The sequence below is a fragment of the Atheta coriaria genome, unplaced genomic scaffold (genome assembly GCF_025399875.1).
Source record: "Atheta coriaria isolate IRGN ID8LTWV9N9 unplaced genomic scaffold, Caltech_Dcor_3.1 hic_scaffold_1_pilon, whole genome shotgun sequence".
Taxonomy (NCBI): Eukaryota; Metazoa; Arthropoda; class Insecta; order Coleoptera; family Staphylinidae; genus Dalotia; species Dalotia coriaria.
In genome coordinates, this window is record NW_027045443.1 from 1703507 (window position 1) to 1719034 (window position 15528).

Genomic DNA, 15528 nt, shown 5'->3' on the forward strand with positions numbered 1-15528 from the left:
GTGTGCACGTGCAAAACTAGTCATAATCCGCGTCGCAAGTGCACTGGTGTCGTATTACCAACGCTGGCCGTGTGGACGGGGTACCACATGAATTGCTACAGAAATTTGTCCCGCCGAAATTAATTGCATTGTTCCGACAATTAGCACGGCCGCTATAATTTAACATGCGAATGTAACATGCCGTGAAACTTGTCAGGAACACGAAACCCAGTCGAAAAATCGCGAACAGGATTTTCACAAAATTACACGCGGATTGTTTTGCTCTTGTTGTAGTTGTGTTTATTTTATTTTTTTAATAGTTGTTTAGTGATATCTTAGCTACGGAGTAAATATTTTGATTGATGTTGAAGAAATTCAGTGCGTGGGTGGTGCATGCGGTGAGTTTTACACCCAGATGCGTGGAAAACACACACGCTGGTCATGTATGCGGACAAGCGGTCGGACACTGGTCAACAACAATATGCATACGCCGGACCGAGAGTGCGCGCCCCCTCGCATTGGGACATACATGTGTGCGGGGGTGTGCTGCACTAGCGCTGGCTGTGTTGGCCGGCGGGCGCTTTTAACCGGCGCGCCGCTCAAACGCTTGGCGCGGGCGTCGAATGCTTTCACATCAAACAACGCGAACAACAGGTCCGGCGATCCGTCAATGCATTGCCGCCGCCGCCGGAGCCATCACCGGTGGATGGTATTTGCCTAATCCAATTAATTAATCAATTAATCAACTTTAGTGCTTTCGCTCTCCGTTGATTTAAATACGGCATAAGTAAAAATAATATTTTTGCTGACGATGGCGCAAACAAATGCAAATGAAAAATTTAAATTAATTAAAAACACTCCATTTCAACTAAAACAACACGTATATTAATAATCGAAATGAATGGCTCTGGTAGTTAATTAAAGTTCTCTTTCTGGTTAATTATTTATTTCTCAAACTGTAATTTATGCAATTTCAAGTTTTTTCATTCCCATTTGATTCAAAACTAAATTTTATTAATAAAACTTGAACAATCAACACGTATGATAATTAGTTTACGAAAAGCTAAATCTTGCCGACGATTAACATGCAGCGTCCGCTGATAAAGTTCAAGTTTATGCTGCGGCTTAAAATAATCCACGAAACTAACGTCAAGCGACGCACTTAATCTGCTTAATGTAACTTATTAGAACAACTACTTAACACCGAATTAACTCGCAAAGGTGTTTCGCGCTTATTACACCCCGAACTTCGCAGCACTTAAGTGGCGCTGCTGACTCAGGTGAACAAAACCAACAACGCGCGGCCGGATTTATCATAAAAGTCGAAATAAATTCCATGCCGTAACAAGTAACACGATGTGAACGGGTTGTTGACGTGGCTGGTAGCATTTGGCACACATGAAACACTTAAAATGCAAAAAGAGGGTGGAGGGTGGCGCACCCGGTGATATCCAGCTCGCGCGCATTAACACATAGTTTTAAATCTTCGCGCGCCGACTGAATGCGATCGAGTCACATGTGTAAACTTCATTAAACGCATTCAATTACATCGCATGCACAGCGCAATAAAATCGCATGTGGCGTAGAAGTTCTTCAAACCGCCTCCCTCGCGTCTAATATTTTTAAATGATAATTAAGAATGGTGCGTTGGATGTACGCTCCGCGCACAGCCGGGTTGGTTTTATGGCCGGAGCGAATATGTGCGTCAATTAAGAGCGCTTTAATTAAACAAGATTTACGCGCGATGCCTCAATTACACGCGTCGTTGTTGCGTCGTTGTTGCGCACTTGTTGTCTCGCGAGTAGGCGCGCGCGCGCCCGCGTTTCTTGGTGAATTATTCAAGTCGGCGCACGTACGCCGAATTTGTTGTGCGGAGCGAAAGGTGGAGCGCGCCGAAGGTGAAGTTTGGTAATCCGGAAGCGCGCCCCGCCGCAGAACCGCACCGTGGCGGCAGTTATGCGAATGCTAGTTTCCGGGCGGTAGTTTACGAACAGGTGCGCGCATAATTCCGGAACTCGGCGGGCATGATCTTAAACTAACCGCGACTGCACGAGCGAACACCCCGAAACATCCGAAATATAAATTACACCTTTTGGCTTCACGCTGGATTTCCGGGGCCAGGCTTCCACAAAATCACAACCGACCGATAAAAATTATCATATTTTTTGCAAGATAAAAACAATAAAATATGTAGTTTTGTATTTGTATTTTGCGTAATTTGCTTGTGGAAGTGTTTGCGATGTTGTTTCAAATGAATTCTCCAATATTTTTCTACGCAACCGCAAAAACTGGGCAAAAAGAGAGAAAAAAATCCCTGTATCAATAGGTAAATCCACTTTTACGGCTCTGGATGCCGTAAAAGTTGTACGCAAAGTTTGAACGGTGCCGTTGCGCGCGTGTTTGCAAAAGAGTTGATTAATGTTTATTTATTTTTCATCCGGGCGGCGAGCACACCGCAACAAAACAGAGCAAATAGTTTCCTCCGCAATCAAAGGTCCGCGCCACGGCGCGCAATCGGGAATTGAAATTGAAAAAGGGGTGACATTTCTTTTCGATTAAAAAGTCTAGTACGCGTGCATTGTGAATCATCGCCGGGGATGCATCATTAAAACCAAAACGCGCCGGCCCTCGCTTTGTCTCCGGGCGCGTTCTTATGTCGCGTCGAGTGTGTGTGCACATGTGGCCCAAGCATTCGATCTCGACCTGCCCGATTGTGCCCGCGCATTCGATGCAAATTGAAATCCGGCCCCTCGCCGCCGCCGGCCGCGTGGATGTCGATTTGCAATTAATTTTCTATTAGGCCGCTCCGGATGCGATGCACGCCGGGTTCCAATACAAGAAAAAAAGAGTTTGTTGGCGGTGACGTCAGCGACACACAATTGGGGGGCATTGAGAGAGTATGCCTGGGCAATTAGCACCGGCGAGTGGGTGGTAGCTGCACGCGATTCAAGAATAATGCGCTCGCTCTTGAGGCCGGCATTAAACGAATCATATTCAAAATTGCGATTGAAATGATGAAGTGTGCTGTGAAATGAGTATTTTCGCTCAATTAACAAAATCAATGCGTAATTTCGTTTCATATGCGCTGCAAAATGATATAAATGTTATTTGCTGGTGTGAAATGAGCGCGTGGATCAGTTGAGGCGTCATCAACGCGCGCGAAGTTATAAGCGACACAATCTAATTAAATTTAATTAAGTGTGTAATTGATTTACCGCTCAGAGCATGACTCCTTTGAGCACGGCGCATCGAAAGAAAGGCAAAGAAGAGGGTCGCGACTTCTTTGTGCGCGTTCGGCAACGCAGAAATGAATTATGAGCGTTTTGCTCGTTGTGCGCCGCCGGCCGAGCATAATAAGTGTGTTAAGAATATTCGAACATCCCCTCGATGAACAACGCGCGCGTATAACTTCCGCAATAGAATCACGACCATCGCCACTCGAAGGGTGGTGCATCATGGGTCTTGGATTGGCAGATATAGTGTGTTTGTTAGCGAGATGCGAGGGCCCGGATTTTTGCTCATTACCCTAGTATAAATGCGATAGTGCGAGCTGTGGGCCAGTGTGGTAGTGTGCCAGAGATAATGATCCATTGATCCGTATTGATTTATGGCACCGGAGAGATTGCGTGAGCGTGCGGCTTTACAGGACGTCTTTCCTCAAGGGATTTGCAACTGTGTGTGCTAATGTCGCCCTTCGCGTGTCGCCAACCCGCTCGCGACTAACTACAATAACAAGCAAACAACCCCTTTTTTTATTGAGGGGTCTGCACTCGCCTTCACGTTGACAAACAAAAATAATAAACTATCAGCGTAAATCCACGGGCATCATTAAATTTTGATTGAATGCAATATTTTCGCTCGGCTGGAATTATTATTTACGTATAAATCAAATAAAACAAGATTGTGATATAGTAACTTTACAACACAATTTACAACATTTCTCGGCGTGGGAGAATCGCGCGAAATTGCAAAAGTTAATTTAGATTCGCTTATTACTTGCGCGATTGCCCGGCTTCGTTTTCTTTGTGCCGGCCCGTTAAAAGCGGATTTGGGTTGCGCATAATATCCGCTTATCGCTTCGCGTATTGTTGCAACAATGAAGTATTAACTCGGCGCGTTTCGGCGCGCCGGAGCACACAATAACTGCGTCATTATACTGCGCCGGGTCGAGGGTACGCAAAGACAACCAACACCCAGCAAGGAAGCGCGCCCGGGCAAGAGTACACAGCCCACCCCCCAGGCCCCAGACCGGGAACAATACGCGAGACCCCTCCGTACGCGATTTCTATGTAACGAGGTCAGTGTGTGCGCCTAGAAAGACTCCGCACGTGGGGTAGGTTTGTTAATCTCATTTTTTTTGCATCCCTCAAACGCAGACGCGGATATCATTGAATATTCAGCGAATAAAAATAAAGAAAACGCCGCGAACAGAGGGTTTTCAACGAATCGAACTCGTTTTGCGTGGATATTTGTTCTTAGAAGTTGGGAATATTTGCCGCGCGGTTACATTGTGGCTATGAACCGGGTATGGTATGCAAAATTAATTAAAGGAACGTTTATTTTTCCAGCGCGAGGGTGAGAGCAGCGAATGTATGCGTGTGTGTGTGTGTGTGTGTGTGTGCAGTTTCGCTTTTCATAAAATAACAATGGCACATAATAATGGCCGCGGCCGCATAGAAATGCACGCGTGTGTATGAAGAAGGCCGGAATGGGAAACGCGCGCGCAGAAATAGCGAAATAAAAATGGAATAATACGTGCGCCACCCTCGTGGAAAGCGATTTCAATTGCTAATGAAGTTCCATGACGAGTTACTGATGCATAATTTCCTTTTCTTTGACCTAGGCCGATGAAAACGGCATCGGATTTATAAAATCAACAAGCATAACAATCGGATGCATCGTTAATAGCCTACATTGTTAATATTTACGTTAGTATTATATATAAAATAATTTATTTAAAAGTAGGTAGGTGCAATTTTTGTGTGTGTATATTTCACTATTCATCATTTTGTGTTCTGTAGATAATCTTATTTTAAAGTGGTGTTTTATTAATGTACGTACAAGACTTCCCCCGGCGAAAGGGAGAAAAATGTCTGGATAATTCCTGTAGCAATCGAACGTCGGCGACGACGCGCAATAAAATCTATTGCGGCGCGCAACAAAATTAATAGCCGACGCATGTGGAAGCGGGCGACAATCGGCGGCGTCCCTGTTGCGCGTAAATCATAACAACGGCTCTCGGCCGTCCGCTTTTTACTCCTTCGACGGCGGCGGGCGTCGTGAGAGCGCGGGCAAGAACCGCCAACCGCGGCCGGGCCGCACGTCGCCGCTTGTTAAATGGCACTTTCGAAAGTTGCGCGCGAGACGCGTGCGATGCACGTGCCGCACGAATGCATGTGACTCACATAACAACGTCCTGCAGGAGGACTCGGGATTAATAGTCGTCGCGGCAACGGCGAGACGCGCTAAAGAAGCCCAATGCAGCTACAATCTGCGAACTAACTAACGCGCTTGTCGTCGACGCTGTAAGAACATAAATAAAAAGCCGGCCCAGGCTTCTAATTAATCCCTGAGCGTGTGCACGGGTAGGGGCGATAGGCGACTGCATGTGGACGGGTGCGAGACATCAAAAAACATTTTTCGGTTTCGTCTTACAATCGGCTCAGAGCTCATGTGCGTTCGATTGATTAGAGGGATGTTAAATTGCGATTGCGATTGATTGACGTAGCAAATACTAATTAATCGTGCGGTATGCGTGCAATTTGTTCTTTCAAGAGAACAAGAGGACGACACATGAGAACATCGACTAAAACAAGTGTAACACGTGCGCGAACTATTTAATTACAAATGCAGTCATCGCCTGCGAATGAAAAAATCAGAGAATTCCGAAATCGATATTTCCGACTTTGTTGGGGATACAAACTGGAGGATAATACTGGTAGTTACTTGGTATGCACTATCGAATGCGCTGCAGGACGAATTTTAATTACGACGTCCTCGAAAACTATCATCTTCTCGAGCGTGGATTTGTGCATTCATTGTTGGACCGCGCGCGCGGCGAAATGCGTGCGAGGGTTGATCGGCCACATCGGCATGCGGCTCACGCACGCCGTCTCCGGACCGATATCGCGTTTAATGCGCGCACGGCGACAACACAAAGCGCGCCCACAATAAGCTCGCCCGCGTTTTGCATTAAGCCATTTCCCGGTTTCCGGCTGGCGCATTATATTGCGTTATGCCACGAAAACAACACGGGGGTGGCAAGCGGGGCGAAACGATGAAAATTCACATGCCGTGCGGGCTGTGCCGGGCGACGCACTTCACAGCGACCCTTCACTTCACTTGACTAAAAAGTAAATCTTTGGATTTGTGCAGCACGCCAAGTGCAATGTTGGATTTTTGCGCCGAATGCAAATTAGCCCAAGGGTAAATAGTGGCGGGAAATAAATATGCGGTTCGTATTGTTAATTGCTCAATGATGGGGTTAAACGTCAGTTTAGCGCGGAATTAATGGCCTCGCAGCGGAGGCACGACCTGAAGATGGAAGTTCGTCGCGACGATCCGAGAGATGAAGGGGGCGGCGAAGAAGGATGACGGCGACTTTAGTTGCTGGCGCTGGCGAGGAGGGCTGAATACCGAAATACCAAAAATCCTTGTCTTAATTACACGTTCCCGAAGAGGTTTAAGTGTTCTTCTTGTCGCGTGCTCTGTTTTCCGACGCGCAACCGCCGCCGAAAACGAAGAAAACTTCACATAATCAACCCGCGTGAATTATTAAATCGCATACACACACACACACATGTCTACATGTACACAACCGCATAGTTCGCATGCCACCTCGGCGAATAAATTTTGATAACGCGCGGAATGTGCGATCGGCTCGTGTGTATTGACACGATGTTCATTTCGCTAATGAATAAGAACAAGTCGTCGCGCAGGGCGCACCAGAAGAAGACACTCGAGTTGATCCGATATCATTTATCAAAGGGAGTCAGGCGAGTCACCGCAGGCGCGTACGATCCTCCGAAGAACCGCGCACCGTTCTTGTCCCTGCCGCCTTCGTCGTCTACACTTTAATCCCGCCACTCGGGAACTTATGACGCTGCGTAGGTCCTGTTATTTTCATCATCGCATAATACAGAACCGCCGCGCATCAAGCCATTTTTTATCGAAACTAATAAAATTAAAAATTCTTTATGCAGTGAAGATGGCGTGTCAGTCGGGTTGCCGGAACAGGAAATGAAAATGTGACGTTTCTTAGCGTTACTAGGGTGGATATAAAGTGTGGAATTTTGAATTTTGCGAGAGAATGGCAAGAAATGCAAATCCTGCTTGAATGATGTGAAATTCTAGTTAATTCCGTGCTTTATTACACACACAAACTTTGTCTTGGCATATTCTAAAACTACGTCAACTAAATGGTAAATACAGTGTCTCGAAATGCCTTCTTTTGTAGACGCAAAAGCAACCAAAAGAAAATTTGTGACTTTTTTTGTGTTTTGTATAAAATATCAAAGCTGAGAAGTAATTATTTAATCAAGTAAGAAAAAAATCACGACAAAGTCTATAAAGATGAGACATCCTTTCTTCCCCAGTCGTACAGTAATTAAATATCGACAAAAAGGCATAGTTAAAAGGACCTGCGCCCCGCCGGCACGCGCTCGCGCCGTGGAACCACGAGCACATATAAAACATAAAAGCACATAATCCGTAAAGCAAATATTTAATTTCGAAAATCAAAAAGAGACCCTCTTCTTTCAATAAAGTTAGCGAAACGAAACCCGGCCCGCTGCATACAAGGTTTCGTTTATGATTCGCTTATACATATACTTACTTGAAGAATTTGATTTAAATGTGGTTCAGGTTTTTTTTTGTGGATCATAAGCCTCCGCGATGTCGATGAAAATTTAAAAGGCAACCAACCACACGAATTGTGTGTACGCAAATGTTGATTCAGTTTTATTCGGATTTCAATCGAGGGGTGGGTCCCTCTGCAAATTGACTGTGCACGTCCTTTGTGCTCGGGAAGAATGGGAAATAATTTTCAATGGCGTTTGTTCATTGTGTCACCCGAACACTTACACTTCGTTTCGATACGTTTAGGAATTAATAGCCCGCGACGACCCAACGATTTCGACGAATATATAAATATAAATATCGGTGGAGGTTTGGGTGAAAGTGTGAGGGAGTTGATACCGGCACCACTTGCGGGTTTATTTGACGGACAAAGAAACGCTTTATTTATATTTATACAAGACATCCAAGGAGGTGTCGACAAGCGTCGAGAAGCGCAGCGCTGCGAAAAGTAATATGTTGCTTGGGGGACGTGAAGGAAAAAACTTTCCCCCGGTAAGAAAAACGCTTAAGAACAATACTTAGAGTTGTTTACTCGGAAAATCCTTAATAGGGAATGATGGATTTAGTTGCCGAGACGGGCGGAAAAGCCCGCCGCACCGCAAGCAGCCACGCCGTCCCCGGCGAGGTGAGAGAAGACGCACACGCTGGCACGTCGCGCTCCTGCAGTTTGCAGTCTACTTGGCTAAGCCCTCTTGAGAAGTATTAGAAGTTTGCTGCGGCGGGTTTCGGTGGCGCGGGATCATCCGGTAAACTGTTTACCATAACGGCGCGTTCCGCACGCCCCCGGTGGCGGTGAGTAGTTTCGCCGGCGGGTGCGTGCCGGCAACCTCACGATAATAATGTGACTTTTACTTCGTGACGGATTTTCGTCTTAGGTGGCTTGGAAATTTTCCGCCAAAAAATAAATAACAACCACCAAACAACTTTTAAGCAATATTAAAATTTTCTGGATTAGTACCTACCTTCATATCAAACTTGTGTTGTAATCTTTGCCTCAGCTAAGAACAAAAACGTCTCAGGTGACTTTTGTTATCTGTTATCAACATATGAGACTTTCCCCCATGGAGATATAGATTGAGGGTAAGTATTCAAGGGCAGAACGAATGTAAAACATACACGAAGAAAAAACATTTGAATATTTCATGCGCGAGTATTGCATTGGATTGCACATCACATTGCATGTTATCAGACGCTGGCAAGCCGGATGGCAGGAAACGTCACGTCCGCGTGACGAACGCCGAGCCACTTAGGGCCGTCTCTAAGGGTCAACTATCCGACGCTCTCCCCCGAGCCGCCTGCGGACGTTCTATCATATCGCCGCCGCGAGTTACACCTATAAGTTACACGCCAGCAAAGCAACTATCAACCTGTCAGTCATTTTCGGTTCTGGTCGAGTTCTACTGTTTCCAGCTACTACTGAAAAAAAAGAAGAACAAAACGAAGAACGACAAGAAGCGTAGGACTAAAAAAGATTACGTGGATGGACTTGACTTGAAGTGGAGGAAAACATGAGCAAAGTGCTGAAACCACTGGGGACTTTGATTGTTTGCCGTCGTCTTGACAATTCTGGCAGTGTATCAGAAAGCGAATCGACGCGTTGTTTGTTGTGAGCGTTGCAGGATGCATTAAAAAGTCGTGGAGGGCCAAAGGTAGCAGTTGCTGGAATAAGTTGTGATTGAATTTAAAAGTTGGCGCGGGTGACGGGCGCGTAGGTGCGCGCTGCAGGACCATCCGTCTTCAAGATAACACGCCGAATAAACGACCACTGTGTATCCACGTCCACATCCGCATCCACATCCACATCCTGTCGAACGTCGAGGCGATAATGTATAAGTTGGAAATCAGGTAATGGAAAATGCCCATCTGATAACGCTCATTGGCTGCCATTCTTTTCGGCCCGCCATTTTTTCCATGCTCGGCGCGCAGCATTCGCAGCGAAGAATACTATTACGCCAAGCGCGATATATCGAAGTGATAACAGCCGGCAATATCTCTTTCTCGCGACGTTGAAAAGTGCACCTTATATGGTCGGGGACGCGTTTAACCCCAGCATCTTCTCCACGTCGATAGATTTATAATGCAATTTCGGCGAACATCGGACCGTATGGATGCCATCATTGCGCCGCCAGATTGTCGGCCGTTTTGTTTTATTCAGCGCATCATGCGATTATGCCGGCGAAACGTTGAAACGCGAAATTATAATAACTCACAGCGGTGCACACGTGCGCTCGGCGGCGGCGGCGGCGCGCAGACAAAGTGCAAATTGCGTGCAATAAAAAAGAGCACGTAACGCGTTCGCGAAAATGCGCTACAAATCTTCATATATTGCTTAAATTACATCATCTGGAGGATTTTGGGCGCGCACGTGAGTACGACGCGCCGCGAATTTACATTTTTTTCTTCGTCGGCGTGCGCGCGCGATATAATGTCGTAATAACGACGCGATGACTCTGTCTTTGCCGGCGGGCGGCGGTTAAACTACACCTTACAACCTCGCCGTGCAAATAAATAAATAAAAAGGCGCGACGAACGAAAATTTGCGCCCGCCGGATGTGAAAAAGAAGCGATGACGGCGAAGTCTCGAGTGTAAAAATCTTGTTAACTTGTCATTTATAAGTGAAGTGTGTTCGGTGCTGCTAACGTGCGAATATTTTTTCGTTTATGCCGAGACGTTACGTTTTTTCTCTCTTCTTCTGCATTTTATTATTTATGTAGGTACAAGAGTGCATTTAACGATTGATTATCGTGCAGTGCGACCGGTGGTGGCGGGGTTTTGGGGGTGAGTGCATTGCGAGGGGGAGCGGAACGGCCGCCCGATGAAAAATCACCGGCGGTTTTAAGATTAATGGTGGCGGCTAATTGGAAAAATTAACCGTCCACCACTTCGCCGCACAGCGGCACGGTCGCTGAAGTTGAAGTTGCTGCCGCTTAATGTTTTGATATTTTCGAGTGTATGCAATGCGGGGGAGGGACGGCGGCGGTAGTGGCGGAAAGCGCTTTCCCTTTCTGTTCCGTTCCGCGTGCCGCCGTCACGTCGTGAAATTGTGACACGGCGGTGCGGCGAGGATGCGGTCGTGTTTGTGCACGTCACTCAGGCGGGGCGCGCGGGCCGACAGCCAGTTAGTTACGCCGGTTGGGTTGCGCTCCCCGAGGACTAGTCGCCGCCACCGACGTCGGAGAATATTCACGACGACGACGACGACGACGATGCCGCTCGAACATATTGCCGGAAAACGCCGGCGTAGCCGCAACGGCAGGCGGCGAGGTCGCGTCGAGACGTGACAACTTTATATCTGGCGGCGCGACGTGCCCGCCACCCGCCGCCCCCCGAGTCACGCAGCGTGCTCGCATTCGTCATTTGCAAATTGCGTGCAGTCGTGTACCGCTAACGGGCGTTGGGACGTGTCGAAAAAATGTGCCGCGCCTAATGCCACCGCCGCCTCCGCCCGTGGGTCCTCGATGAAACAATAAAGAATAACGCGCGAAGACATCGGCGCCGAAACTTATATAGGAAAGTTGTAAATCATCGGGCGGCCCCTTAATATCGCAACGATTGCCGAACAACTAAACAATATTCGCTGCCGCTGCCGGTGCTGCAGGCCTTGCAGGGCGCCGCATGGTGTGCTCATTGACCCCCCTCGGGTCACATCCACCGCGCGCTTATAACTCACGGCTCACTTTCGCCGACTTTCGTTGGACCTTTTTCCAACAACCGAACATGAACATGAACATATTGCGCATCGATAGGCGAAAACTTTTTCCCGGTGCCGGGGAAAAACTTCAATATCTCAATGTGTGGCGGCAGCTTTCGCAAATTAGAATCGGCATATTGTTCGCCGCACCATGCACATCGTCGTGCGGGGGCAAATCGTTTAAATAATAAACGTCCATCGAGTATGCAAGACTCCACGGTTTAAATATTGCATTAGATATTTATGCGATGCAGATATGCTATCGGATAAATATTGCTTTCCGATACGCGCGGTTATGACGCTGCGGCGTTTGTCGTTTGTGTATCCGATCGGCGGATATCCTTCGATATCCTTCTTACTTTGAACCGATGCGTGCACGCCGCCTGAATACGGAATCGCGGAAAAACGCGTTCCGCGTGTCCCTTCTGCCGAGGCTCAGATGTTTGTTTTGTACGAGGCGTGCATATGCCTCTCTCGTCTTGATTTTATATTGCTTTTTATTTTGATTTTTATAGGTGCATGCAGGGATGCCGATACGTTTTATGTCATTGCGATACTTAAATGATAAAAAATGACCCCGGCCGACAAGAAAATCACCAGCATGCATGAGAAAATCAACAACATTCAAAGCGGAAAGAGAAACAAGCATATAATTACAATACTGACGAATGATTTACTTTGTGCACACTCGAAATTAATCATGAAATAATTATAACATTGCCGGCAGGCAATCAAAATAATTAATTAACAAAATGATCAAATAATAATAAATAATCAAGCAGATAACTGCAGGGCATGCATGAGTATTGTGCTCAAACGCAGCATTCCGAATTCGTGTGCGTCATAAATATAAATTTCCGGATTGCCTCCATCAAATAATCATATTTTATTAGAATCCGAGGCCGTTCTGTTGTTATTGCTCCCGATGGCAGGGATGCTTTTATCGGCGATTGACCGATGTCGCCGCATGAATAACGTTCGCGCGCGCGCGCGCCAACCGTAAAAAAAACTTTTGATGAAAACCCTCGAATCGCTGAAGGATTTATTAGAAACTATGAAAAATGTAAAATTGCCGGCGTCCGCGCGCGCGCACCCACCCGGTGATATATGATAATCTCCGAAATTTGATAGTTCGAAGGAGACGCCGAAGACGCCCGGCGATAAATCAATCGCGCGGGAACAAAGCGCGACCGAACGCACATTTGCCTTCGACGGCGGCGCGAAAGTTCGCGCGGAAATATTTCATTTCAGTATTGCCATCGTCGCACATGTTGGCAATCGACGCCGCGACACGTGTGTGCAAATATAACACATCGTGATGATTTACGCCAAACGCAAAACTTTGCCGTGAAAAAAATTCAAAATCGAAGAGCACAAAGGAGGAAGGAACGCACAAAATTTGCAAGAAAGATAAATATTTGCTTTAAGAGGTATTGTACAATCTTGTTTCTGCACCGATATATCAATCATGTTTAGTAAATAAAGCCGTCGTCAAGATGTCGGAGAATAATCACCATCGGATACAACCGTGACCACAGCATGACCTAGTAATCAGAAATGTATCAATAACACCGAAGAGCACACAAAACGCACATTGTTACCTCATCCATAGTAATCTTCGAACAGAATGATATATCAAGCAGTTTGAGATGAGGTAATGACGCCAACGCATAACCCACTAATTCCGGCGAGATATTTCGTATGCCCAGCAAATCGAGCTGGTGTAAATTCTTGCAAGTTGTGATTATGGGCAATAGCTCATGATCAGTTAGGTTGCGCCAGTTGGAGATGATCAATCGTCGTAGATCTTTACACCCATGCGCGATTCTTTCCAGACAGTTCGACGTTTCGGCGAGGACCAGCACCCAGCCGACGTCCAGCTCGCGCAACTGATGGCAGCGCGATAAGAATTGAATACCGCGAGGTGTTGCCGTCCGCACTTTCCAGGCACTCAACGCGACCAGCTTTGGATTGTAGTTCGATAGCGTCTCGAATATGTCGTCGACTTGCGATAAATTTTGGCAATGATCTATTGTACCAATAAAAAAGTTACGATTTCAAACTTGATAGATGACATCGCATGTAATTTACCGATAATTAGATGTCTCAGATGTGGATTTGCTTTAAGAATTTTTATCAGCGAATCGCTGCAGATGTTTGTACCGCACAGGTCGAGCGATTGTAACTTTTGCAGTTCGCTGAGTAGTGTGAACGTCCACGAACTGGGCTGGCAATTGTTCAGACGCAGATCGACCAGATGCGGACACTTGGCCATCGCACCCAGAGAAACATTCCGGATAAAGTCACAGCTTCCCACAGACAGGTGTGTCAATTGTGTGCCGGAAGTACGCAGGAAGCTGAAGCATCATTAACATCAAACCGCTCTAGATTAACACAGAAAAGTTCGACTTACTCCTGAAAGAAATCCTCCGTAATCATGCAATTGTTGCCGCACCAACTCAGATCAATCTTCTTGAGCATGGTGCAGCGCCGCTGGAAAAATTTCAGCGTTTTGTTATCCACCTTCATCCAGTACTTCTTCAGCGCGAGGGCTTTGTAGATGGTAGGGTCCAGTGTCACTTGGTAGAACATCTGATTGACGATCGCGCAACGGAAAAGTGATTTCAGATCCAGAAATTTGAAGATGTGTAGAATGATTTCGTACTGCAAACAATACGCACTGCACCATCGCTTATAAATTTTCCAGGTCATCTGAATACTTACCGGTAACATTTCGAAATAATTAACTTGTCCTTCCGCCATTGATAAATCGGTGCAAGATTGTTTACTTTTTAAATTTGGACCGGGCGTTTTTTCAAGACCGTCGGTGAGTAAATACAATTGAATTTTGGATAGTGGTCTATAGCCTGCCAAAAGGACCGCGTCCAACCCGGTGCAGTTGGTCAGAAGTGATTGATTTAATTCAATTCTCAATTCACTATGACAGTTCGTTGACGTTAGCAAGTTTGGTGCAAAGATTTCACATGAACCAATTCATGTTCAAGGGGCAATTGCCGCACTATTAAAAATTGTGCAAAGTTTAGGAAAACTAAATTAATCTAAGATTAATTTCAACAATAAGGGAACCCGGGATGAAGTAATATATTCAACACACATTTAAGACTTTATTTTTCGTTTTTTTTTTTAGGATGCTTGCCCTTGGCCAATTCCCCATTCAACATGAAGAGGTTCAATTGATAAAATGAAGAAATCTCACTTAATAATCTTCTTAATCCTCCGCAGAGGCGGCGTAAAACACCTGGCGGCGTTTTTTGGAATGGTCTCAGGTCTCTCAGGATAAGTCTCATACAGCAGATGCCAATCGCACCCTGTAAGTCGACCATACAACCGGACAACCGCGCCTGGATTGTAGGTCTCATAAATGATCACTTTTGTAGGGACAACTGGGAACTCATATTTAACAACAACAAAATCCTCAGATTCAATCTCCCAAGAGTCTTGGGGCATGTAGTTAGGTTGGATCGCTTCGGACTCCCGCCACCATTTGCCGTACGTCCTCTTTTGTAATGCATGTAATGCAATAATTCTGTTTGTAAGCTAGATTGTCTAATTGAATTAACCTCAAATAACTCACAAGCATGAATGTATCAGCAAAATCACCGTACTGCGGATATTTCCTTGCCTTTCCAGTGAGATTGTCGGGTGAATACGAAAAGCTGTACGTACTGTTGTATCTCGACGAGTAAGACACCACGCTGTCGGCGTATTGCTCCAGGAACTCCATGGATTGTAAGAGGATATCTAAGGGATCTTTGTTGGAAGTCGACGGTTCATTGTCGGAGGAGGTAGGTTCGTTGTTTGGTTCCATAGCTGTGAACTGATCCAGTCTTCTTCGTTACGTTTGTTGCTGGGATGTTTTTCTACGCACCGCACACATCCCGTAAACGCACAAACAACTAGAAATTTACAAGGGGCCCGGAGAACTGTTCGAGACTAAACTGGAGGCAAAACAAAGGTCAGCTGATGTATTTAATTCTTT

The 15528-nt window shown here is 46.2% G+C and overlaps 2 protein-coding genes across 2 annotated transcripts in view; one reads left to right on the top strand and one right to left on the bottom strand.

Moving 5' to 3' along the window:
* swi2 (Protein singed wings 2) overlaps positions 1-15528 on the top strand; it is a 35872-nt gene that overhangs the window by 11012 nt on the left and 9332 nt on the right. The gene's annotated exons all lie outside the window — the stretch shown is intronic.
* Positions 12927-15357, bottom strand: Fbxl4 (F box and leucine-rich-repeat gene 4). Its single transcript, XM_065317781.1, has 7 exons — positions 15124-15357; positions 14746-15047; positions 14253-14466; positions 13942-14192; positions 13620-13885; positions 13130-13557; positions 12927-13072 (listed from the first exon to the last, which is right to left on the bottom strand). Exons 1-7 carry the CDS (start codon positions 15355-15357, stop codon positions 13001-13003), a joined length of 1767 nt encoding a protein of 588 aa, XP_065173853.1. The 3' UTR covers positions 12927-13000.